Source organism: Anolis carolinensis, chromosome 2, assembly GCF_035594765.1.
Source record: "Anolis carolinensis isolate JA03-04 chromosome 2, rAnoCar3.1.pri, whole genome shotgun sequence".
Lineage (NCBI taxonomy): Eukaryota > Metazoa > Chordata > Lepidosauria > Squamata > Dactyloidae > Anolis > Anolis carolinensis.
In genome coordinates this window covers 105,447,520-105,473,949 of record NC_085842.1, presented here as the reverse complement: position 1 = coordinate 105,473,949, position 26,430 = coordinate 105,447,520, and the positions used below count along the sequence as shown (strand labels likewise).

Genomic DNA, 26,430 nt, shown 5'->3' with positions numbered 1-26,430 from the left:
TTTTCCCACCAAAGAACACTTCTCTGGGGAATCAGAACCAAAAGTCAATCTCTGTGTCCAGATGCATGACTCCCTAGAATTTCTCATGGAAGCAGTCTTAATCAGCTGAATGCCTGGCTGCGATTCTCAGGCTTCTGCGATTAGCCTGCTGAACTCCTTTTTGTTGTTGATAATAACTACGGCGAGAAAATGGGGGAGATTCTGACTCAGGGCTTGTTTGGCAGATTTCTGGAAGGCAAACCTCTTGCAGGTGCAAGGGCTCCAATTCAGGCTGGGAAAGTTCCAATTCTGGCTGAAATGATGGAAAACCCAAGTTTTCCTCTTCATCTGTCACAACAGCGTTAGGAACGGGACTACATGGCCCATGAGTCATCACATATTCCTATATTCTTTTAGAATCAAAAGTTTATGAAGCTTTTAAGACCTGTGTTGTTTGTCCTGTTTTTGACTTCCTTTTATTATTTTAACTGTATGTTTTAAATGATTTCAATGTAATTATATTTTAATATTGACTTTTATGTGTGTTTTTAACTATATTATATTCATTTTAATTTGTACAACAACTCCAGTCACAATCTGGAAGAAGGCAGGGTATAAAGTTGTGGAGTCACCATTCATACATTAATGGGGAGAAAGTTGAGGAAATAGGCAAGTCTCTCTGTGTCATGGATGGAAGAATTTCTTCTCTAAATGGACTAAATATTCTCGTAATGGTTACCAAGACTTCAGGGCAACTCTTTTAATTTTATGATTTAAATGTAAAGCTGAAACTGTTGTTCCTGCTGACCTTCCCCGCCCCCCAAAATCCTATTTGTTGCTTCCAAGTAGGAAGTTAGCACTAACCACTCATTGATGCTTACTACTTTTTTGTTGAAATCTTGTTGCAGAAGCATGCTGTTCCTTTCAAACTTCTTCTGATTCTTATTGTTAATCTTGGCCCCATTGGCGGTACTTGTTAAGGTTTCTAGGCGCAGCATCTGGTCCATTGGCATAGTTTACTGGCAGTCAAACACTGGCTTCTTGGCAACTGTTTCTAGCTTTGTTAAGGATCAAAGGTTAAATTGCTGCCAGACAATCTTTCTCTGCTCCTCTGTGTCTTTTAATATTATCTGCAAATTAAGTCACTGTACTTATTAGGAAGAAGTGCCTTACCACAAAGATATACATACATCTAATGATTTAAAGCAAATAACAAACACAAACTTGATAGATTTCATGAACAACACAAACTAAATGCAGACAGTTGTCAAATCCACACCTTGTAAATTACTTGAAAAAAAATTTGCAACAAGATCACAGCAATCAAAATTCAGAGCTCTGTAACATTTTCTCCAGAAAGAGCATCTGGCTGTTTGGCAAAGCTTTCAGTCAGTTGTGTTTGTGGCTTTGGAACTTCTTCAGAAGCCATCACATGATCAGGGTTTCTTTAGGACTGTCTGGACCACATTCCCTTTTGCTGAAAGCTTCTTGAGTTGAAAATTTAAGGCTTCTAGAAATGTGTACACTAAAAAAGTGTGGATTTGAATCATTCAGTTTTGATACAGACATTCTGTCTGCACAGAAAGGAAGGTGCCAGTATTAGACTTGAGGTGCCCTAATCAAGGACAGGCAGCAGTTTACAGGTCACCCCATAATTCACAATAGTAGGTCACTTCTCAAAAACTTTAATTTAGGTCAAATATATTCCTTCCCAAGTTACGGAGCTGCTTGAGCCAAAGACTGTTGGCTTTGATAATATCAAGTAGTGGTCCACATGCAGCATCTCTGAGGTATTTATGTGTCGAAATGTCAAAACTGTTTGTTTTCATTTCTTTCATTTCTTTTGCTCCCAAATGTCTTCTAGAGTATGGGGGCAATTTTGCCATTGTTTTTACCCCCAATATGCCCTTTTAGGGTCAAGGCAAGCATTTTCTGCTGCACTGAGTTCCTGTTGTATCATCTGGTCATAATTCCTCAGTACACATACAATTGTTAAAAATATCTGTAGTTGAAATACTTTTAGGTAATTACTAAGATGGCTGAGTTAAGGTGTTCTTAAGCACTTTAAAACTGATGGATCCTTGAAGGGTTGGGAAAGTGCCTTTTCTTCTCATAATTCCCAAGAAAACTGCAGGCAAGTGCCCTTTAGTCCCATGCCTATCCTAGAAAATTCTTCTTTAACACAGTGGTTTCAAGCTGCTGTGTTTTGTGAAGAGAAAGTTATAACAACTCATGCAGAGCTGTAATTGCAGAAAAGATATTCTTTCTTTTGAAGTGACTGAATCTAATGATATCTCAGGAAGAGTTGATATGAAGGGTAGAAAGTATGATGTGAACTCCCATTATATTTAGGCCTCTTCTCTCTCTAAAAGAACAGGAAGGAACATTGAAAATTGATCCCATGTCCTTTAGAAGGTGTGGGCAGGCATTTCATGGCAAAAAAACGAACTCCTTTAAATCGTTTCTGGTGGCTGGAGGGAGGGACACATGTTAAATGCAAGCCCTAAAGCACATGTGTTCAGTGCAAGACCCATGGGCCAAATCTAGCCCGCCACATCATTTTATGTTCACTGAGAGGCTTTCAGTGCTAGGGCAACATAGTTACATTTATACAGTCTTACAATTACAAATGGCCCTTTGAAGGCTGATGTGGCCCTTGGTGACAATTAGTTTTGATAGCCACAGGAGATCTTGGACCCAAACCCCATCGATACTCAGGACCAACCGTAATGCCATTTTCAGACTATGAATAGTATTTGTTCTTTTAACAAATAATGTTGTACCTCTCATCTCAAAATTATAATGTTGAAAGTGTTGCCATAATCACCTTGTATAAATTACCATACAGCAAAAAATAATGGTATGTGAGAATTTGTTTTTTACTATTCTGGGTACTTCCCTAAATTGAGGTGGCAGCAGCACGAGGCAATTATTGATTCAATATTGTAATTCTAAAAATGTACACAGTTTGAATGTTTCCAATCCTGCCAGTCAAAAAGTTTTCTCTCATACCCTCGTTGGCTATGCGAACGAACCCAAAGGGTGCTCACCAATGTGTCTTCTTCATCCTGGAAAGAAGTGACAAGTGGAGTGCTTCCATCCTAGGCCCGGTTCTGTTCATCATCTTTATTAACGACTTAGACGAAGGGTTAGAAGGCAAGATCATCAAGTTGGCAGATGACACCAAACTGGGAGGGATAGCTAACACTCCAGAAGACAGGAGCAGAATTCAAACGATCTTAACAGTATAGAGAGATGAGCCGAAACTAACAAAATTGAAGTTCAACAGGGACAAATGCAAGATAATTCACTTAGGCAGAAAAAATGAAATGCAAAGATACAGAATGGGGGACGTCTGGCTCGACAGCAGTACGTGTGAAAAAGATCTTGGAGTCCTCGTGGACAACAAGTTAAACATGAGCCTACAATGTGATGTGACAGCTAAAAAAGGCAATGGGATGTTGGCCTGCATCAATAGGAATGTAGTTTCTAGATCCAGGGAAGTCATGCTATCCCTCTATTCTGCCTTGGTCAGGCCACACCTGGAATACTGCGTCCAATTCTGGGCACCGCAGTTGAAGGGAGGTGTTGAAAAGCCTGAAAGCGTCCAGAGGAGGACAACTAAAATGATCAAGGGTCTGGAGAACAAGCCCTATGAGGAGCGGCTTAAAGAGCTAGGCATGTTTAGCCTGCAGAAGAGAAGGCTGAGAGGAGACATGATAGCCATGTGCAAATACGTGAAGGGAAGTCATAGGGAGGAGGGAGCAAGCATGTTTTCTGCTGCCCTGGAGACTAGGACGTGGGACAATGGCTTCAAACTACAGGAAGGGAGATTCCACCTGAACATGAGGAAGAACTTCCTCACTGTGAGAGTTGTTCAGCAGTGGAACTCTCTGCCCCAGACTGTGGTGGAGGCTCCTTCTTTGGAGGCTCTTAAGCAGAGGCTGGATGGCCATCTGTCGGGGGGGGTGTGTGCTTTGAATGCGATTTCCTGCTTTTTGGCAGGGGGTTGGACTGGATGGCTCGTGAGGTCCCTTCCAACTCTATTATTCTAAATAGATTTTCTTGTTTTGAGAAGAGAGATCTGAGAAGATATGAGAGGTTTACAAGTGGAAGATGACCTTATATGGACTATACCACCCTTTTTAAATTCTATGAATGAAGCAGGATGATTGTGTGGTAAAAGCTTCAATTGGAAAAGTAACGTTAAAGAGTAGCAGAGGTGTGACCTCACAGGTGTTGTTGGATTGCAATGCCACCATCAGGTCCATGTTGACAAAGCACTTGTGAGGAATGGTGGGGACTGCATTCCAATAGCAATTGATGGGCTCACATGTCCCTATCCTTGAGATCTCTGTGACTGCAATAACCATCCATAGAATTCAAGTGTGGACAATATTTGAGGGTCAAAGGGGTATATTGCCCTTCACCAAATGTTGATGGGTCACATAAGACTCTTGATCCCTCCCCAAATGAGAGTGCTCCAAAATAGGCAAATCATAACCCTGAGGGTAGTACAGAGTTGCCATTGAAATATTATTCTGTTTCAGATCCAAAAATATTTTTGAAAATACATTAATCAGAAACAACTGATCACTGACTCTTGGTCAGCTGTCAGAAGATCCAAATCTGTTTATCAGTGGTTTTCATGGAACCTTTGCAACATTAGCTTTTGTGGATTAGAAGTTATGCATTGCTGGGGAGTTTGGACAAGTGTACATAGACATGCACACAGGTATGGACTGGGTAGTTGTGGTCTAAAATACACTGAAATGCAGATTTATACCATAATTTCAAAAGCTTTAAAATATAACTGTCATAGCTAGAATAGAACATATTAGCACAAGGACTCCTGTTATAAATGAATTACTCTTGTTTTTTGTGTACACAAGAGTTCCTGCATGAAAGCATTTAACATCTTTTCCTCTAGTGTTTACACTTTCCTTAGAATATTTCTTTACATATACATGCATTTGCACAAATGTTTGTACTATAAAAAGAGGAAAAGGCTGCATCGATCTCAGGAAAATGAAAGGTAAATTCAAATAATTATGTATGAAAAAGGTTAGCTATTTAAGGTGCCAGAGAATCTTAGTTAATGCTAATAATGAAAGCAACCATGGTACTAGGGTTTGAGTGTTGGACTAGGAATCTGAGAGTCCAGGGTTCGAATCTCTGTTCAACTATGGAGAGCCACTGGGAGGCATTCAAATCACATTACTGAACTTTTCAGGGATAGCAACAGTAAGTCTCCTCTCAATAAATCTGGCCAAGAAAACCCTATAAGAGTGTTTCCATAAGTCCAAGTTGAATAAATCAAAATCCTTCCCTGTTATATGTTTCTTACTATAAGGTCATGGCCATGATACAATTGGATTGTGGCCAAAATGTTTAACCATCATTGTTTTTACACTAGAACAGTCTTTAAGAGGAGCATACATTTCTAGACGTACTTTCTAAGAGATTACTTCAACATCAGTTAATATTTCACTTCAACATGTTCGCGTATGTTTGCAGCTTAGAGTGAGAGTCACGTTTCCAAATGGGATTGTTTGCATGACAGAAAAGGAAGCTTTACTTGTACTTAACATCAGATTTTCAGTTTATTTATAAACTAACTGCACAGGACGGAAGCAGGATGCTTACAAGAAGAAACTTAATTACAATTCTTTCGGAAAGCTTCAGTCCAGAGAATATTGCCATTAATTACTTGTTTGGGGAGCTAGAAGAAGGAAAAACTTTGTCAGAGGTTAAAACAGTAAAGATGTCAGAAATGGTTATAAAAACTAGAATTGCTCCAAGAATGGTGCTTTTCCCCAGCTCAAGTTTTTCAGTACAATACAGCTCCTGTTGCTAAACTTGGGGTCGATATGTGAAACTAGTGATAGTACTGAACTATATTGAAATGAAGAACTGGCCCAAGAATACCACAGTCTTGCTTGGAGGATCTAGAAAATGCCTGGAGATGACATAATTGGACAGGTATGGATAAATGGAGCCCCCGGTGGCAGAGCCAGTTAAACCGCAGAGCTGAACTTGCTGACCGAAAGGTCAGCGGTTTGAATTCAGAGAGCAGAGTGAGCTCCCACTGTCAACCCCAGCCTCTGCCAGCCTAGCAGTTCAAAAACATGCAAATGTGAATAGATCAATAGGTACTACTCCATCTGGAAAGTTAACAGCACTCCACATGATATTGAAGGTGTCTACAGACAACACTGCTTCCTTGGCTTAGCACCAACCTGAGTACCAACCCCCAGAGTCGGACACGACTGGACTTAATGTCAGGGGAAAACTTTTGTCTTTACTTATAGATAAATACCAGCCCCCGGATACGTGGGTTGAAATGTAATTTCAGAAATTACTCCTAATTGATGGATTTAGAGCTCTTATTTCTGTATTACAAGAGGGATATGTTCTACAGGCACATTATGCGTATACTAAAAAGTGTGCTTGTTGTACAGTCACTATGGCAGACTTTGAATTGTCCCTAATCAATAGGAGTAAAAACAGTGTAGCACTGAAGAATGATTGTTAGATGGGGAATAAATAGTACAGTAGTCTCACTTATCCAACATAAACGGGCTGGCAAAACGTTGGATAAGCGAAAATGTTGGATAATAGGGATTAAGGAAAAAGCCTATTAAATGTCAAATTACATTATGATTTTACAAATTAAGCACCAAAACATCATGTTTTACAACAAATCGACAGAAAAAGCAGTTCAATACACGGTAATGTTAAGTAGTAATAATTGCTCTATTTACGAATTTAGCACCAAAACATGGCAATGTATTGAAAACATTGACTATAAAAACATTGGCTACTAATAAATTGACTACAAATGAAGATAGAATGGCATAAAATAAACTTGCAGTAACAACATTGTCGGAAGTTAAATTCGTAAAAAGTTCAGTCCTTGCTGCCTAGAGAAAAAGCTGTGGATCCGGGCGAGAGGCCGACTGCATTGGATAATCCAAAATGTTGGATAAGCGAGACTCTACTGTAGCTCTTGTGTGCATATGCAAATAAATTCCTGTTAAGATTGCAATGAATATATAATAAGTAATCAATCAACTCTACTTCCAACAATATCCAAATGTTCCCTTCAGTTCCCACGCCACATACTACATGTGTATGTTTCATAAATATTGTAATAAGTACAAATGGTTGGCTGGATTCCAGAAAGGCCCATGGATACATGCAAAGTACTTCTGGGCTCTTCCCTTTTGGCAACAAGGCTTTCCAACCTTTTGAAAGAGTCCTGAGGGTTGTAATGAGAAAATGGGAGATGAAAAGATGGTGCACACCCACACAATGCCAGGCACAGCACACTTGGAGCCCAGCCAGGGAGTTTAAACGACTACATAAATGTTTAATACAATGCCATGTGGACTCTCCTTCCCATTCATGGAGCACAGAGTTTTCAGTAAATACACAAAAATGTAGTATAAAAGGAAGGGAACATACTTTAACCTTTTAAAATAGAGATTACAATCTGTCGAGAAGTTAGCAAGACACCATCTGTTTCCCACAAGCGGCTGATGAAGTCCAAACCCATACTTGTCTTAATCTTTACAGCGAATTCATGAATTTGCTTCCCTGTCAGAAGAGTAAGGGAGTGCCACCAACGTGACTTTTAAAAAACAGGATCAGTCCATCAGTGTTTAGTTAATGCAGATAAAAGGAACTGAATCAGTGACTTAATGGACATCAAATGCTGGAAACAAATCCATAGAAAAAGGGTCCCACCTTCAGGACCTTCTGCCCCTGGCTGACCACTTTTGGAAGAGGCAGCTGGACTGGACCAGATTCACTATAGATCTGATCCAGCTAGGCAAAATCACCATATCCTTTCCCCTTGTAATCTGTGCCAATAAAATAATTACATCAGATTTGTTACTGTCAAGCATTTTTTTTCTTTGATTTTCCTGTGCTTTGGAAAACAAATTTCAAGTCTGTTTTTATATAATATTGTGTTTTTCTCCTCTTAGTACAGGAGTTTAAATCTGGAGATTTGATCATGAGCTTTCATGAACTTCAATTCTCATTTTCAGATGCACTGAAAAAGTATAATACTAAACCCACAAATACATTAGAGCAGTTACATGACTGTGGGATGGGATCAGAATATAGTAGGATTCAGAAAGATACTAATTGTCATCCTTACCATAAACCCCCCTTTTTGGTTGCAGAATTTGGATTGGGCTCCTTGTTGTTACTGTTGTTTGGCTTATTAATTTTAATTTTGTTTTTCTTTGCACAGAGTATATGCAGTGCTACTTGTTATTTAGACCTGACAGATAAAGGGAATCTGACCCATTATACAGAGTTATGACAATACTCTTGCGATTTCAATTAAACTATATTATACATCAGCTGTACTTGGATTAACAGCATACTATGCATTGATATTCTAAGTCTGCTTGGGGAAAGACCAGCCTCGCTTGCTAGTATAGCGGCATTATCTGCCAAAATAAAGCCGTCAAGAAGGATATTGCAGCTACACATTTGATTCAGATGGCAGCTCCCATGCTGGCTTCATGATGAGCCAGGGTGTTTAGGTGCAGGTGCCGTCCTCTGCTTCCCTGTTCCAAGCAGCTTCCTGTTTGCCAGCGTTGTTTTTCACTGAGGCTGAGCTGAATGGGGCAGAATTGTGTCTTCTGCTTCAGTCGAAGTTGAAATTTGACTGCCAGCCTCAGGTGATGCAGACTGTCACAAAAAAGAGAGTGTTTGGGGGGGGGGGGGGGGGAGGAGAGAGAGAGAAGGGAAGAAAGGCAGGGCTGAGGAACAAGAGAGACACAGGGGGAGAGAGATTTGCCACTGAAGAAATTCACTGTAGCTTTCTGTCAAGTGTGATGGAGCTTTGCCAGTAACAAATATGGGAGCAGGATCAAGCCACAAATATCATGCCTGCAACTGAACGGGAAATTGCAGTGATGGGCAGAAATATAAAACTACATTGTTGTTCACGGAAGCTAATTATCAGTTTGCAAGCAGGACATACTTTATTATTTCTGTATAGGTTGTAATGATTTCAGGGGATATTAAAATAATCATACTCGTTGCCCGTGTCCCACAGTCTAATCTTTGTGTGTGTGTACTGTATGGATGTGTATATGTGTATATATACACACAGACATTACAGCCACTTTGGATCTCAGTCCAGAGGGAAAAATAGGATAGGAATAAAAACAATAAGAAATCTCTCACATTTATGTATACACATACATCAACCATTAGGAATACTTTTAAAGCTTGTGTTTATATGGAATCAGGATCAGATTCAAAAGGCTTATTTTGGGGGGATTTTCATAGACACTTCATTCAAATACACATCTGTCTGCTTTGGCGTTCACTGAATTGGCCTATTAAAATTATTTTCATATTTACAATGTGATCCGTTTAAAAAATAGCTCTTGCCCTAGAAAAAGGACAGGTTGATTACCTGTAACTATGTTTCTTCAAGTGGTACTCAGTGAATTCACACAATCCCGCCCATCCTCCCCTCTAGCAAATTTCCCCCTTTCTCATTGCCTTTGCAGCGTAGGAACCAGGGAGTGCGCGCCCAGGGCTGCCTTTTACGCCCTGTAGGGAGGGGGGAGGGATTACCACCAAAATTCAAAAGATTCAGCTTGGAAGAGTTTTCATTGGAGCCTGCGCAGGCACAATGATCTCCACTAGTGTGAATTCACAGAATAACCACTCAAAGAAACATGGTTACAGATAAGCAACCTGTCCGTTCTTGGCCAGAGCAACCAGAACAGGGGGTGTTTGTTTTGTATTATAGTCAGTAACACAAACCGGAAATTATTATCATCAGCCAATGGATACCTCATGAATTAAAGCCCCACTTGCCTGGAATTCCATGTTTGAACTGCAGGCGTGCATGGTGTTTGTAGTCTGTTAACAGCCCCAAGCCCAAATAAATCCAAAAGTGCAGCCCCCACTCCATTTCTTGTAGTCTCTCAGAACTCCCCATATATTTGTTAAAACAGCTGTGATGTAGAAGCACTGAAAATTGATGGCACAATTTGCTACTGATATCAAAGCACTGTATTGCCATTTGAAAAGGGAGGTAATTTACCTCATTTTCCAAGGATGAATCATTTTTGTAGATAGTGGCAGGTCTTTATTTTTAAATAACATTTGGGAATATATCTGAGCTTGTTACCTTTGCCTTCAGAAAGCAAACATCATTTATAATGTGTCAAAGACAGAACGCCACCAAATAGAGTACAACACAGTTTATTGAAGTTACAGAACTAAAAAATGCCCGTAGGAAGCAAAGGACTAGGCAAACACTTGTCTTCAGTGTGAAAAGTAACAGAAACAGCTCCGTTTGAATTAAAACGGTTTGAAAGAATAAACCGGATTAAACAGGAGTTTAATCCGGATTAAATCAAAAGTGCTTACTTCAGCCTGGCAATTTAAACAAACAAAAGTTGGTAAACAGAGGTCAAAATGAACACAAAAAACTGGCAGCAGATTCCTCTCTGCTACTCAAAAGCTACAGATGAGTAACTCAGGCTGTTTACTCCTCCGTGCAACGAGCGAAATCCAGGTCCAGGCACATCAATCAGGGTAACGGCGGTCAGCAGGGTCCCAATCCGGTCCAAGGTCGAAAGCCAAGTGCAGACATCTATAGTTCCACAAGTTCCACCGATAGCCACAGAAGGGATAGTCCAAGGTCGTAGTCAGTCAGTCAGTCCAGCGTCAATCCAGAGTAGGTAATTAATGTCCGTCAAAAAGACAACGGAGGTCCAAGCTATCAAGATTAAACACAAGTTGCACAGAAAAACCCCACACAGTTCCTCCCGCCGTCTATGCCCAGTGTCCTTGGTAACTTACGTATCCAGCAACGAATCACACCCGTCTTCGGAAGTTCCCCAACAAGAGCCCAAGCGTTCGTCCAGATTACCTTGCCCAACGCAATTAGCCATTGATCCTAAACCCCATTTTATCCCAGTTCATAACTCCTCATCGCTGTCAGCTGCTATCCTAATTCCAGGTGCCTCATCATCATCATCCTCATCAGAGCTAAAACACCTTTGACTACGCCCCACAGCATCCCCAGCTGTGGATCCCGCTCCATCCCTCCAGCCCGTCCATGGGTCTGATCCTGCAACCCGCCAATCGCCTCCCATGCTATCATTGCCGGTGACACCCAAATCCTCCCTCACACGAGTCCACTCCATGTCATCCTCCTCTGAGCTAACCATCTCTTCCTCCATTCCCTCGGTAAAACCCTCAAATGAGTCTTCATCTGTTGGTTCTGCAAATAAGTCCCGGAGCCGTTTCCTTTCACGCTCCTCAAAAGAGTCTGACTCTCGAGGAGTCTTACGACCCCATCTCCTAGTACCGGAGCCAGAAGGCTCAACCATAACATAATGTCATGGCTAACCCCCTCAGTTTTCTGATGCTCCACCTGCTTATTTTAACATTAAATGATATATTTAAAATAATTTTAATGATGGTGACTTTGATTTCTTTTAATGAACAAAAATAATTTGTTTTATAAGAATTAATAATATTCAATGGCAATGTGTTAAATGACAATATGATCGGTGATTTAATGATGATGAACAATTTCTTCCCAAATAATTAGTCTAATTTGTAGTTAATTAGAATAATTAGGCCTTACTGCCTTTGGGAACAGGACCCTCAAGCAGTTGGCCTAGCTGAAATGCAGCCTCTAATGGTAGCTGACCACTGCAAATGTACAGAATTGTTGTTTTGGACAATCCATTTCCATTTGCAAAGCTGGAATATCAACTGGCAGAAACAATAATATCGTTGTATAACACAAACATACCTTCAAATTGACCTAAGATACCCTTCATCTCTTGTTTTCTTCTCCCATTTACAATGGAAAAACGTCTTCCCAATTCATCACTGTCACCTGATAAGTTATTAATTATTGCATGTCATAGCAGTGAAAGCACTAACCCTTGGTGGAATGAGTTTTGGCACATTTCCTCATAAAGTCAAGCTCCATGGTTTACTTTGTAACTGATGAATAATAATTTAGGCAGGCAATATTGCTTGAAACTGGAAGGAACTGCCAGTTTCAAAATAAGACTTTTCCATCTCTCTTCTATGAGCTGAAAGGCAACCCCCTAGTTGTCAGGCTTCGAAATGCAGCTGCTCATTTTGACAGGCTTCTTTTTCAGAAAGTCTTAACATTCATATTGCTGTTTGGAAGCATTGCACCATCTAAACAAAGCCATATATTTTATTTGTTAAGTCAAGTGAAAAAAGCTGTCTTCCCTTCTCCACTGAGCTGGCAGGAATTGAGTAAACATCAATTTTGCTTTTCTTTTTTTCCTGGAAACCAGTACAGTACTTGTGAGAAAAATCTTTGATCGGTGCTGTCTGGAAATATAACTCCTCTATAAAAATATAATAGTGGTTTTATTTAGTGGCCACCAAGAACACCCTAATTAGTTTGCATCAGTATTAGGCGTGTTTGACCCCTAGTATTCTTTCTTAATAGCAGCCTGTTTGGGGCCTTGGGAATATGCTCACAATGACATGATCTATTGATGAATATTTCAGGGTAACCATTGTGTTTTCCTCTGGGTAACTTTCACTACAAGGCAGTACCTAGAGATAAGGCATGTGTATTGGGTGTGATGTAGGGGTGAAGATCTAAAAGTCAGTAAAGTATATATTGCCACATACCACTTCTATAAATGTAGAACTAATAGATAGAGATTGCTTTGGATAAATGATCTAAACCTATAGTATATTTATATTCCTGTAATGCTGTGATTGTTCCACTAAGGAAAGAACTAGACGTGATAGACACATTAATTTTTCAGGTGCCATAATGCATTTCTAAGTATGAGAAGTTTTATATTCCACCCATTCCACTTTTAACCCTTTAGTCATTCTTTTTTTACTGCCTAGAATTAATAGACCTTCAGGAATAATGTTTATCCTCCTATTGAATAAACTATTAACCTTTGGAGTAATTTTCTCTGCTTCTAGAAATACAGGATTTTAACAAAACATAAAGTTTCGAGTTATCATTAGTATCCTAGAGAAATAAATCCCCATAGATAATTCACTGGTTCTGTAAATATTTAACTTTATATACATTTTCAAAAAGGATTTGGAATCAGATTCTAGGATTCATTTGGCACAGTATTCTCTTCTTTGAATGCAATCCAGAGGCCATAGTTATGTTAGTTTGGCATACGAGTGTATAAAGTATCTTCTATCATATTAGACCAATTGAGAGAAAGTATTATTATTATTATTATTATTATTATTATTATTATTATTATTATTTCTTACCCGCCTCTCCTCGTACCTCGAGGCATGTTACAACATAGCTAAAACACACAATCATCTAAAACATTCTACAAAATGCATATTAAACTACAAAGAACAAAGAACAAAGATTAAATATAAAACCGGCTGGGTAGGCCTTCTGGAAGAGATCTGACTGCTGTATTTTGAACCAGCTGGAATTTCCAAACTTGGTACGGAGGTAGCCGAATGTAAAGAGCATTGCAGAAGTCCAACCTCAAGGTTACCAGCACGTGAACTACCATCTTTAGGTCCTCCAAATCTCAGAAGTGGTGCAGCTGGCGTATCAACCGAAGCTAATAGCAAGAACTCCTGACCACCACATCTAACTGGATTGACCTTTGGAGTACCCCCGAGCTGCAAACACTATCTTTCGGGGGAGTGTAACTTCATCCACCACTAGTTGACATACTACCATCCCCAGATTAGGATCCTTGATGGCAAGCACCTCTGTTTTGTCTGGATTCAACTTCAGTTTGTTTTTCCTCATCCATCCCATTACCTCCTCATTCAGAGGAGACGCACTATCCTTAGCTAAGGCTGTTTTTGAAGGCATGGAGAAATACATTTTCATGTAAATATTTAAAAGTATTGGGGATAGAATGACACCTTGTTGGATGCCACATAATAGCTCCTTCAGCTTTCACACAACCAGCTGGTGTAAGAGTCCCAGAGTGACCAGTATCTAACCAATGTGCTGTTTTTACCACAAGGCTATGACAAAAATTGTATTTCCTCGGATGTGCAACTCCTTCAATACAGCTATTTAGTTTTAAGTATAACATTTTTGTATTCTTATTGGGCAGAAGGAAACTGCCAGTTGGTAAGGTATCAAATTACATTAAGGTAAAGGTTTCCCCTGACGTTAAGTCCAGTCATGTCTGACTCTGGGGGTTGGTGCTCATCTCCATTTCTAAGCCAAAGAGCCGGCATTGTCCTTAGACACCTCCAAGGTCATGTGGCCAGCATGACTGTATGGAGCGCCGTTACCTTCCCGCTGGAGTGGTACCTATTGATCTACTCACATTGGCATGTTTTCGAACTGCTAGGTTGGCAGGAGCTGGAGCTAACAGCGGCCGCTCACGCCGCTCCCGGGGTTTGAACTTGGGACCTTTCGGTCTCCAGCTCAGTGCTTTAACACACTTCGCCACCGGGGCCCCAAAATTTCTCCCAAAATGATGTGTTTGGGGAGAGGGAGGATGGTACCATTCCAGTCTGGGAGACTTGAAATCCCACCAGATTTAATCTTGTTTGCCACATTTAGCCAGCATTTTTCTTTTCAGTCTCCAAGACAAATGATTTGGAGATTTGGAAGAAAGTGTCATTGGTATGCTAATGACATTCAATGCAGTTTTAGCCAGGTGAGGTTGTGCTCTTTTGTGTGGACAGCTAATAGTCATACCTCAACATACCCTTTCATTGCTTCATGTGGTTCATCTTCGAGAGGAGCCCCATAGCCACATGCATCTTTGTAACACCAACAATTGCCGAGTCTAACCTACTCTTGGAACTGTTTTTGAAAACAGTCTGCAAAGTTCAGTTGGATAACAACATATCTACCGGTTTGGGGACTGAGAGTATATTACAGCTCTACTATAACAACAAAATTGGGGACCTGTTTGTTTCTAAGTGCAATTTACAGTTTGTTTATTTATTTATTTACAGTATTTATATTCCGCCCTTCTCACCCCGAAGGGGACTCAGGGCAGATCACAAACAAGGCAAACATTCAATGCCATATGAACATAGAGACAGACACAGAGGCAATTTAACCTTCTCCAGCTTCTAGCTTCCTGAGAGTATGCTCGATTCCGGCCACAGGGGTAGCAGCTGCTTCATCATCCACAGTGATGCCGACTTCCTCATTTCAAACATTGCTGGACTAATTTAAATTAGTTAAATTAGCCTCCCCACATATAAGTGGTACCTAAATTTCCTACTTGATAGATGCAACTATCTTTCGGGTTGCTTAGGTCAACAACGAGCAGGGCTTTTTTTTAATGGTCGGGTGCTCACTCCTCCATGGGCTGGCCTCAAACTCATGATCTCTTGGTCATAGTGATTTATTGCAGCTGGCTACTAACCAGCCTGTGCCATAGCCCGGCCCTTAATAGCCTTGGTGCCAGTTAACCAAGATTATACTCAGAATTTGGAAACATAATATTTTAGACTATAGTTTTAACTGTTTTAATGTTTTAGTTCATTGTATATCAGTGTAACTGCATCAATTGCCACGTGTAAGCCGCCCTGAGTCCCCTCGGGTGAGAAGGGCGGAGTATAAATGATTGAAATAAATAAACAAATAGTTCCAAGGACTTGCAGCTACCAATTTGACTGAGGAGTTCTAGGATCTGTAGTCCAAGAGGATGATGATAATGACAACAATGACAACGACAGTGTTGACTATGCTCATGATGATTCTAACTTTTGCATCTGTCAGCTTCTGGCTGCTGAAATCTTTGGAAAGTCTAACTCTACACCTATCACTAGTGAGGCTAGGTTTGCACAAACAAAAGGGGTTTATTCTGTCCTTGCCTTTCAAATATCAGTTGAAATATTACTATCAATTGGAAAGGAGGGGAAATTGTTTTTTTTTTAATTGACACGTTTTATTGCCCAGCTGTTTTGTAGTACTCCATAGGCTGGTTTATTAGGCTGGCATTTTAAATTAATTGCTAAGCATTTATTGATAATATGTGACAATTTAACATTTTGATTTTAATTGCTTTGTTATTTAATATTGCAAGTTGTTCTTCGTGTCTATTAAAGCTATGAGGCAAGGTACAATAAATCTGATGTTACTATATTTTGATCCAGAATCCCTAGTAGCCTTTAAGATGATAACAATGTTGCCTTCATGAATCTGTTTCCAAAAATTAGAAAAGTTACAATAACCATGCTGTCTGGGAGTGTTTGGGAATTGTGTCCAAGAAATTCGCTTTGCCCAGCTGTATCAAACAGAATTTGTCACAGAGTTAGTACCCATGGAAGTTTGTGAAGCTGTTTTATACAAAATTAGACAATATGTCAGTTGGCCATAGATTTTCACCTTAGCCAAGAAGGAGCTCTCAACCAAGATCTTTTTCATCAACTCATTCATGCTACAGAATTATATAGCACTAGCATTCCACTACCTTGGTTCCCACCTATGCAATCCTAAGGCTGGTATCTTCTTAGGCACTAAAGCTCATGGACTGAAAATGATAAATTCCCTTCCCTGAACTGCAAACCCTAGGATTCCATAGGATAAACCATTGGCATTTGAAGTGGAAACATACTACTGCAACTATGGAATCCATATGTTTACAGAGGATGGAACAAAAAGAGCATTTATTCCAAAAAGGTTCCCTTTTTGGACTAAACCTGGAACCTTTCATGTTGAGGCAAAATGTGATACCAATGCACAGATAAACACATTCAACTTGTCTCCCTCCAAGTCATATTTATTGCAGTTACTGAGAGCGTGCTTAGATTAAAGCTTCTACTCCATCCCACCTCGACGACTTTGATCCATAACTTCCTAGTCAACACATTCACATAGTAATTCTGGCCCTGTCAGGGTAACTGGAAGGGGTGGGAAGCTAAAGCTGGGGATCAGGGAATGCAAGACATCACATTTTCAAGTGATTTTGGCCAAAAATTAACCCCTCCCCCCAAATTTAAATGGAGGGAGCTTCTGAGGGGAAGTTCCAGGTGCTCACTTAAGGGCTTCGGGGGCTGCGTGCAATCTGCAAGCTGCTCTGTGCCCACTCCTGTTGTATGTAGTCCCCTCTGGGTTTCTCCAGATGTGTTCTCAAACTTCACAAAATGAACTTCTTAGTTGTTTTGATCCTTGATCTCTGCCCCAAAGATATTTAGAAATATGCTAAAGTTCAACCAAAATGCTTTGAATGGGGCTAAGGTCAAGCAAACGGCTTATAATAATTTTTGTTCTGTACCTTGAGACTCACTCTTGGGGAATTGGGAGGATATACATTGATTGATTGATGGAACAAACTCTGGTGTTGCTTTTAGTTCTTCCTGCTTTTTACATTTTCTGCCCATTTGTTGCATTGCTTTGTGTGTGTATGTGTGATATTAATGATTTCAATTTTAAAACTTCAACAGAGCAAGCTGGGAAGAGAACAAAGGGAAGGCGAAGTGACCCAAAAAGGAAAGGAAGAGATGATAGGAAAAGCAGTCCTGAGAAGAAAGAAAAAAGGAAATCAGGAAATGAGTTGGTACTAGGACAGCTGGGTGAGTTTGATTCAAAAAGGCATCTTTAGTGTCTGAATGTTACTAGGGAGGCTATCTAATACAAATTTAATAATAGTACCACATCTAAATTCTACTAATATTTTTAAAACATTATTTTAAAACTTTTAATACCCTGTTCATATTAGCCTTCATTAAGGTAAGGGGTGTAATATTCTGTAACTTGCCAGCTATATCACCAATCTCTCTCTGGGCACAGTGATAACTATAAGTGGCAGCCAGGGCTGGAAGTAGTTATATAGCAGTCAGGTTCCAGCTTTTGTTCTGACACAGAAGCTGCTGCAGTTTCTCTAGTGCAGTGTTTCTCAAACTGTGCTCCTCCAGATGTTTTAGGACTTCAGCTCCCACAATTCCTAACAGCTAGTAAACTAGCTAGGATTCCTGGAAGTTTAAGTCCAAAACATCTGGAGAAGCACAGTTTGAGAAACACTGCTCTAGTGGATGACCTGTGCCCAAGAAGGACACAGAATCAGTGCCTAAGATATCATTCATTTTACAGGATCTCTCAGAAATGTCTGTATTATTCAGTGTGGTTGGCTACCTGATGCTATCACTGGAATTGCTGTGTGAACTCAGTTCCCTTCTCACCTTGCTGGTCACTTCCAGAAAGTGAGGCTTAGGAATTGGTTCTTGATGTCTTGGCATTGTATTATGTGGTACCAGAAGATTCTTTCTTGTCCTCCGTGCTTATTAATTTCCACATTACACTTCTTGAGATTAGGTGAAGGATGATGACACTCATTTTGTCTCCCTTACATATTATTCAGATAAGACTCATTCCTTAACCTCTGTTCTGGCAACATGAGGTACCATTTGAAAGTTGGTTAAGGATGGCTATTCTGTTTTGGATGACATTCCGCTTCCCTAAAGAAGCATGCCTATTCTTTGGGAGAACACATTAGTTGAACATTTATTAGAGAGCTGGGCACAGTTACTGATGCTCTGTAACCCTCAGATTAAACTGTTTGAATTGGGCAATTCAGAACATAGTGGCTAAGCTACTAGCTGTAAGGACAAGTCTTTGCAATGCTTCAACTACTAGAGACTTTGATCTCTTTCCACACATAGTTCAAGAGTATGGTGCATATTTAAATCCCATCCATATTTTTTATACTCACTCTTGTCTGAAATCCTATGGAGCTGTATGCTAACAGAGATTTCTTACGCCAACAGTTTCACTTTCTGTGCACTCACGTGAGGTAACAGGAGAAGGAGAGGACTGCCAGTTGCATGCCACCATGTTTCTTGAATGATTGGCATTTGATAGAAGCTTATGGAGCTACAGCAGTAGGGTGAACATGGCTTTTCCAGTTGCCCATACCATGGACAGAAAACAGGTTTTGGGTGTCACTGAAGAGCAGCAAATTGTGGAGCCCCCAGTGGTGCAATGGGTTAAATCCTTGTGCTGGGCTGACTGCTGACCAAAAGGTCGACAGTTCGAATCCGGGGAGCAGGGTGAACTCCTGTCTATCAGCTCTAGCTCCCCATGCGGGGACATGAGATAAGCTTCCCACAGGATGGTAAAACATCAAACATTCAGTCATCCCTTGGGCAATGTCTTTGCAGACGGCCAATTCTCTCACACCAGGAGCGATTTGCAGATTCTCAAGTCGCTTCTGACACGAAAAAAGCAAATTATTTGCAATTTCATATGTTATTGCCATATTTTTACTGTTGAGTATAAAGGAGGAAAATATCCTCTTGTGAGATATTCTGCTTTACATGGCAGAAATAACATAGCTGGCTTTTTGGATTATATTCCCTGACTTGCTTTGGCAGGGAATTATACGATGCTCTGTCTCAGGCAGCTAAATGTCTGGGGCTTGATAACCACCGTCCCATGATCAAAGCTCCCCATGTGCAAGAGGAGGAAAGGCAAGAACCCATGCAGCAGACTTCCAAACACCATTGTCCACACTCCTGGCTAGATATGATGGAAAAGAGAAGAAAGAGAAGCATTCAGAAAAGGAATGGTGAACAAACTGAAATGAGACATAGGACACAGAAAATAAAACAGAGGATGGGCAGGCTGGGAGCAAAAGTAATAGAAGTAGGAAATGGGAGGGGACACTGAAGGGGTGGAAAAAAAAAGAGGCATAAGACAGAGAATTGGTTCATAGTAAGGAGCATGGCAAAGGTATGACATGTTGGGAAAGGAAAAAGAGAGACAGATGTGGATTTGTGAGGTGTACTACCCTCCTCATTCATGAAATATGATCAAGTTTGTTGTGATCCCTCATTTACTTTAGGTTGTTAGGATTCTGTGTTCAGCCACAATGGAACATTTGATGCAAATACTTGGTATTGTGATTTGAATTAAGACATTCCTAGATCAAAATATCTTAAATACAGTGTTATCTCTCTCGTTTGTAGTGTTGCGTTAGTCATTCTGAAACCTCTGCTCATGTAATTATCTTGCCCAATATCTAAATGCTCTTTAAAACTTATGATTTAACTTAAAGCAAAATTGAAACCAAAGCAATAATTGAATGTATTTCTTCTGAAGCATTTCTGAAGTCCACCTCCCTCCTTTATTTTTCTGTAGGTTTGTCATCTTCTTTTCCTATTGATGGGACCTTCTTCAACAGTTGGCTGGCTCAATCTGTGCAGATCACCACAGAGAACATGGCAAGGAGTGAGTGGTCCTTGAACAATGGCCATCATGAAGACACCACTCCTGGCCTTTCTGAGGAGCTTTTACAGGATGAAGAGACTCTGTTAAGTTTTATGATGGATCATTCCTTGAAGGCTCCACTGAAGCAGAGTGACACAACTAAGAAAGGTAGAAGCAAAATGCGAACACACAGTAGGAAAAAATCTACAAGAAATGGCTTGAATACCATCTGTAAGAGACATCAAGAAGATGATTCAGCTCAGTGGACTAGTGTAAATCATTCGCCAGAAAACACAACAAAATCCCATGATTTCAGAAACAACAAAGCTGAGAAAAGTGTGGACAGACTTCAGCAAGAGCGTAGAACGATGTGTGAAGTAAAAAAGATAGCTAAGAAGAGCTCTTCACATCCACCATCTCCTCTTCCAAAAGGAGATGATTCTCAAGCATCATCCCAGAGCATCATGAGTAAAATAAGTGATGATGAGGAACCAGTGAGATACGTTCCTTCTGATCCCAACACCCTGCTTAAAGTGCCTGATTCAGTGGGTAGTCTGAAAACAGTGGTGAGGTTCAAATTACCAAAAGAGGGCAGAGGGACTCGGCGAGCACAGAGTGAGAAGCCCGAGGTGGTTAATGGACCTTCTGGAAGTGACAGATCAAGAGTTTTCTTACACCGGTTTGACAATGAAACTGATGGCTACTTCTCAGATGCGGAAATGAGTGACTCTGACTCTGAATCAGGCAGTGGCAGAGGGCATCATAGCCAGTTAGATTCAGGAAATGAGGATAATTTCCGAATGAGTATCTTGGCATCCTAATGCACCACATAGACCAAATGTGAACGAGAGCTCTGTGAGGCCTAAATCCAGTTATAACTGCCATGTCCAATTTCCGCCTGGTATCATAACAGAGGGTTTCAGTTTTGGGTTTTTTTGTTTGGAGTTTTTTTTTTTTTAATTTGTATATATAGTTCAGAAATGAGCACTGTTGTTTTTCCTCCTCTCTGTATGCCTGAGAAACAGCTCCAAGCTTCACCGACCTAGATGTGTATACTGTAACAGTAGCTGGCCCTTCTTAATCAAATCCTACATATCCTGGTTAACAAAATGCAAGCATGTGCATTATTAGGGACCTTAGGCTTGCTGGTAGTCAGCGGGACGTCCTACAATTTTAATGAGGAGGCCTGATATTCCCAGTACCTGTTGTTCATGCAGGGAACAACAGTTTTATGGGCATTATTTAAATCAAGCGAATAGATTCTGTGGTCTGCCTGGTGTTACTGCCACTGTTTGGTGGCGTGGAGAATGGGAGTACTGCTACGGTAGCCAATAATATACACAGATCTTAATGAGAAAGTAAATATATATGTTTGTGTGTGCATGTATGTCTGTGTGTGTGCAACTATGAAGTAAAATAAGCAACTATTTTTTAAAGAAGCACAACAAGCTTATTTGAAGAAAGCACTTAATGGGTGGAGAAATACAATAGTGTATTTGTGGTCTACTAAATCCTTGATTTTCTTTCTTACCTCTCCGGTTTAATCCAAGTCCGTCCAAGCGGCCGAGAAGCAAGATTTAGCCCTGTCACTCCAGCTATCAGCTGAGCAGCCCTATAAATATTCATCTAAGGCTCTCAGTAGATAGAAGAAATCACATATCTCTGTTAAAGCTGCTCTGCTTTCTAATCAGTATCTCCCCTGAGTAACTGGGGGTATTACTTACTGTTGAAACCTAAAGTTTTGGCTACCTGAAGCAGTTTTTGCAATTTCCTCAGGTTGATTACAGTAGCCTTGTACCAAAACACTTGGTCCCACATAGAGAACAGAGGAGGAAGAAGGAAATTATTCAAAATTGTGTTTTTCAAACGGTAATAATAATCCAATAGCTTCAGTTCCTCTCCTTGTTAAGGAGGTCAGGTTTTTACTTTCAGCATAAAGAGGCAAAGTATGGCTCAGCTGGAGCTAAACATATATGCTTCCTGTATATGGAAGGGATCGTTCAGTTGTAGACATACCATTGAGACATAATTGAGGAATTTATCTCTTTCCATTTGTTTCCTAGAGTCTATAACTAAATTGATGGCTTCTTTCCTTTCTATACTTCCAAGTGAAATCTTGAAAGCAAGCTGCTGCCCCATCATAGGATGGTGATTTAAGGGAGTGGGCATCTGAAATTTTCAATAGTGTTGTCCATCAGTTGTCTCTAATAAGCCTTAAGTGTTATTCAAAAACTCATCATGTTACCTGTGAGTCATGCAGATTTCCATGTTTGCACTCAGTGATACCATTACTCCCAATTTTGACTTCAAAGGTCACAGTTAAAAGTTTTCTACATGCTTTATGGGAGTGACCCCAGTGTGAGCTCAGGGAACACAAACAAAAAGGAAAGTGAAGTTCACTAAAACCTTTTGTTGTTGGTATGTTACTTTAAATATGTGTGTGTGTATGTGTGTGTACGTATATATACACTGGGACACTTCCGCTTGTTAACCCATCTCTTTTTAAACTGGGGGAGACGAAGACTTTGCAGTTGTTCAGATGAATCAGTGAAATTATTTTATGGATGCCAAAGAATATTTTGAGAATAAAATAGCACAGCCAGAAACTTGTTATTTGAAAACAAACAAAAAGAATGAAAGCTGTTCAGCTACAAAAGGACTCAATCCGTGCTCATGACACAGCTAAGGCATTCGGTTGCAAGCTTGCTGAAGACGATGCTTTCATTGTTTGGATCATCTCCCACTGTTTGATTTCTGTTGTTCTTTGCTCATTCTAGTCTGGGCAGTTTTGGTTTTATTTTCTCTGATGCCATACATTAGCTGTTCTTGGAGGGTTGGTTTTTGTTTTTTTTTTAAGAGAGATGGAGAAAGAAGTCATTTTCAAGCCTTCCAACATGCTCAATATCCCTCCAGTTGAGTTACAATTTGAAGAATCTTTAATTGGAAAAGAAACCAAAGGCAAGAGCCAAACAAACACCAGTGTTTTGCTGATTTCAAATGGTTTTTCAGAAGCACTGGTGAAATGGAACATAATTTGACCTTAGCCTGTGTTTCGGCAAGTAAATTTTGCTCCTTAACCAAGGCTTGATATGTTCAGATAATGTTAAATACAGTAAATAGGACTTAGTTTTATCTTATCAAGCTTGCTAGGCTTTAGCTACAATATCCTAGTTACGTCATACAAATAATCAATATGCTGCCTTTTAATGGATCTTGCTTCCGTGTGCTTCAGTTCAACTATAGCTATGAAAAAAGCAAAAAAAAAAAATCCAGAAATCTCACTGTACACAGTTTCATTAATCAGCTACTGCATTACTTGCCTGCTCATTCAGTACAGGACATCTAAAGGGACAACCTTTAAAGAGCAACCAAACTTAAGCAGCACCTGTTTTCTGCATTTGGATTCTGTATAGAACTGTGAGATACTCCATTGTTACTGTGAATGAGAAGTAACTGTGAACCAAAAACCAAAAAAAGAAAAGAACATAAGAAGACAAATTACTTCACCTTGCACTAGGATCTGCAGTGCATTGACAGCATTCTCTGTACAAAATGTTCTTTATACACCATGGGATTATATATCTGGACTTTTCCTCAGAATTAGAGAGAATAGGATAGGCTCTGCTTGCGTGGAATTCCATAAAGCTCAATGAAGGTCTGGGTCATAATTCCTTGCTATATAATACCAATGTTGTCGCTATCATGATTTTGCAATTTAGCAATAAAGGGGGAAACATTTGGCTTTGTTGTGCAGAAGAAAAAATGGACAAAAAGAGAAAACGCAATTATCTTGGAATTGCTAGAATTTCAACTGTTCCTAAGAAGATTGGATACACAACTGATTGTATCCAGTGGTGACCTTCTGTTTTCAGAAGTGGCTTCAGCGGAGAGACAAAGGAAAATGCTTTTCACTGTCTGCCTTCTGTATTGTAGTTTGTTGGAGGTTGTAGTAGATGAAGCCATGATTTCTTGAAGCCCTTGAATCCATGTCCCTTGTAGGAGCAAAAGGGCACCACTGGGTCCAGTTCTGTGTCAGAAGGGTACACAGTAGGGTACATGCACCTTCTCCCTTGTTGCTTTGGTGAAATATGTACGTTTGTATGTAACTGCTGAGAAATGTTTGGGTTTATTGTTTTTTAATGCATTTGGACTGTCAGTAATGAGCTCAAGTGAGTGCCTTGGATGTAGTTGCAGTCTGGAATTGTCAAGGTTGCCATGCACAGAGTCTTCACTTCTGTAAATGTAGCACAGAGGTGGCGTAGTTGAGCCATCCCTCCAAAGTGGTCCAGGTGGTGGTTACCATGGACTTACGGGAGTATTGGCTTATCCAACTGATTGCATGAGGAAGCTGCTTGTGGCCCAAAGTTTTGCCTAGGAAAAGGAACCGTTTTCTCACTGAAGATCCAGGTCTGCCGTATTTTAAATAACATCCAGTACTCATTCATTGACATGTTTTTCTACTAGTGTCTCTAGGATCCTGGATGTTTCGTTCTATTCAGTTGATGTATTAGTCAAAGTTGTTTTAAGAGCTCTAGCCTACTTTTGGTATTTAGCGTCTGCATTGTTCTTGCAGAAACAACAACAAAGAATAAATATTTTTTGCATTGTAAATGTATTTTGAGATGAACAGAAAGGGGCAGGGAAAGCATAAATGATCTATTTTATTAAATAAAAGACTTTAGGGTGATGTCTGACCTTCAAGCATTGACATTTGCACTGTATAGGATGAATCCCATTTGTTCTGGGATAGCAGCACCATGTTTCTGTATTAACATGTCAAGACAGGACTCAGTTTTGGTTCATCTGCGAGAATCAAACTTTGTTTTAGAAACTTCAAAGTTGAATGGAATTTCCTGAAGAAAATTTGGATTTCTTTTCACGTTCACTTTCCACCCTTCTTTGATTTTCTGGTACCACTGCCTTGTCGCAGATTTTTGACAATGTTGTAGATTGTTAGATTTTTTAATTTTAAAGAAGTTAAGGAAATGAATCTTTGGCCAGTGCTTTTCCTCAATGTTCAATGGAGAATTAGCCATTTCTGCTGAAGGAAAAGGGGAAGCATTGAATCCTACTGGTTCTTCCCCTTGGCTGCTCAAAATCCAATCTTTCCATTTCCTCTTGGCAGATATGTGTGTTGATTTGGTTGTTCTTTAAGGAAACTCTTGTATACTTTGCTCCATTCCACACAGACACAAAACAGGCTCACTCCGTATCACTTACAGCAAACGATATGAATGTCACAGAAGGTGTAAAACCCTTCTGTTTTCTTTGTTTCAAAGAAAGTGATGTGCCATTTGTTAATATAAAAGAGAAATATTGAAAAAATATATTGAAAAGAGCAATTTTAAATTATTTTTGGCTTATGTTGCGATATTTATTTTCTTGTATTAGAAATTCCTTTGTAGAGAAAAAATGTATTTTTCATTAATGCGAAAACCTATTTCTCCTTTTTGTACATTTTCCATGTTAGTTAATCTTTAAAGCAATATAATGTATCAGAGTTGTTCTGTGTGAAAGCTGTATTATGCATGCTGTTTGTGTTGCCTTGGAATAGGTCCGTTTGCCATAATTTTCATCATGTTTCGATTCAGTGTGTGCTTTAATACACATTGGGACCATGGCCCATTTGCTTATGAAAAAAGGAATACCTTTGCATTCTTCAGTGTGTTGGCAAATGCAGTCAATAAAGCCGTGTTTTCTGTGTATTTTTGCCTGAATATTGAGAACTCAATGAGGTTGATTCACCTTACTATCAAAGGGAGTCCTTTGTTCATGCTCCCGTAAGTCCATGGTAACAGCGAGCCTTAAAATTGTTAGCATCTATGCGGTACTAAATTAGTTTCCATCAAGATTGCAGACATAATTACATTTTAATTCCTTAATGGTGGGGCTGTGCATTTGCCCCAATTTTGTGAAAGTACCCAAAACTATTAACTACAGATTTCAATGTCCTTAGGTTACAAATGCATATCACCCTTTTGTTCAGACATAATTGTATGTGGAGAGACTGTTCCCAGTCCAGCAGTAGGCCTAATAGCATGAAAAGCCTGCTGAAATCTCGGGGGGGGGGGGGGGGGTTCTGAACAAGATATTTGGGAGCCGGGCATTAATGGTGGGGGAAAGACATATATCACTGGGTCTCTCTGGTTTAGGGGGAAACACCTGCAATTTCACACCTATCAGGCCTTTCAACACAACCAAGAAGGCATAAATTGTTGTAAGTGTTCTCCACGATATTCCTACTCAGTGAGAAACCAATGGTAACACCC

The 26,430-nt window shown here is 39.9% G+C and overlaps 1 protein-coding gene across 4 annotated transcripts in view; it reads left to right on the top strand.

The window, feature by feature from the left end:
• Positions 1–25,866, top strand: part of jade2 (jade family PHD finger 2) — a 202,354-nt gene extending 176,488 nt beyond the window's left edge. For all 4 annotated transcript variants that reach the window (XM_062970359.1, XM_062970360.1, XM_062970358.1 and 1 more), the window contains 2 exons: positions 17,401–17,529; positions 20,093–25,866. In XM_062970359.1, the coding sequence (XP_062826429.1) occupies positions 17,401–17,529; positions 20,093–20,982 (1,019 nt within the window). In that variant the 3' untranslated portion in view covers positions 20,983–25,866. The remainder of the gene's footprint in view (positions 1–17,400; positions 17,530–20,092) is intronic.
• Positions 25,867–26,430: the final 564 nt, after the last annotated feature.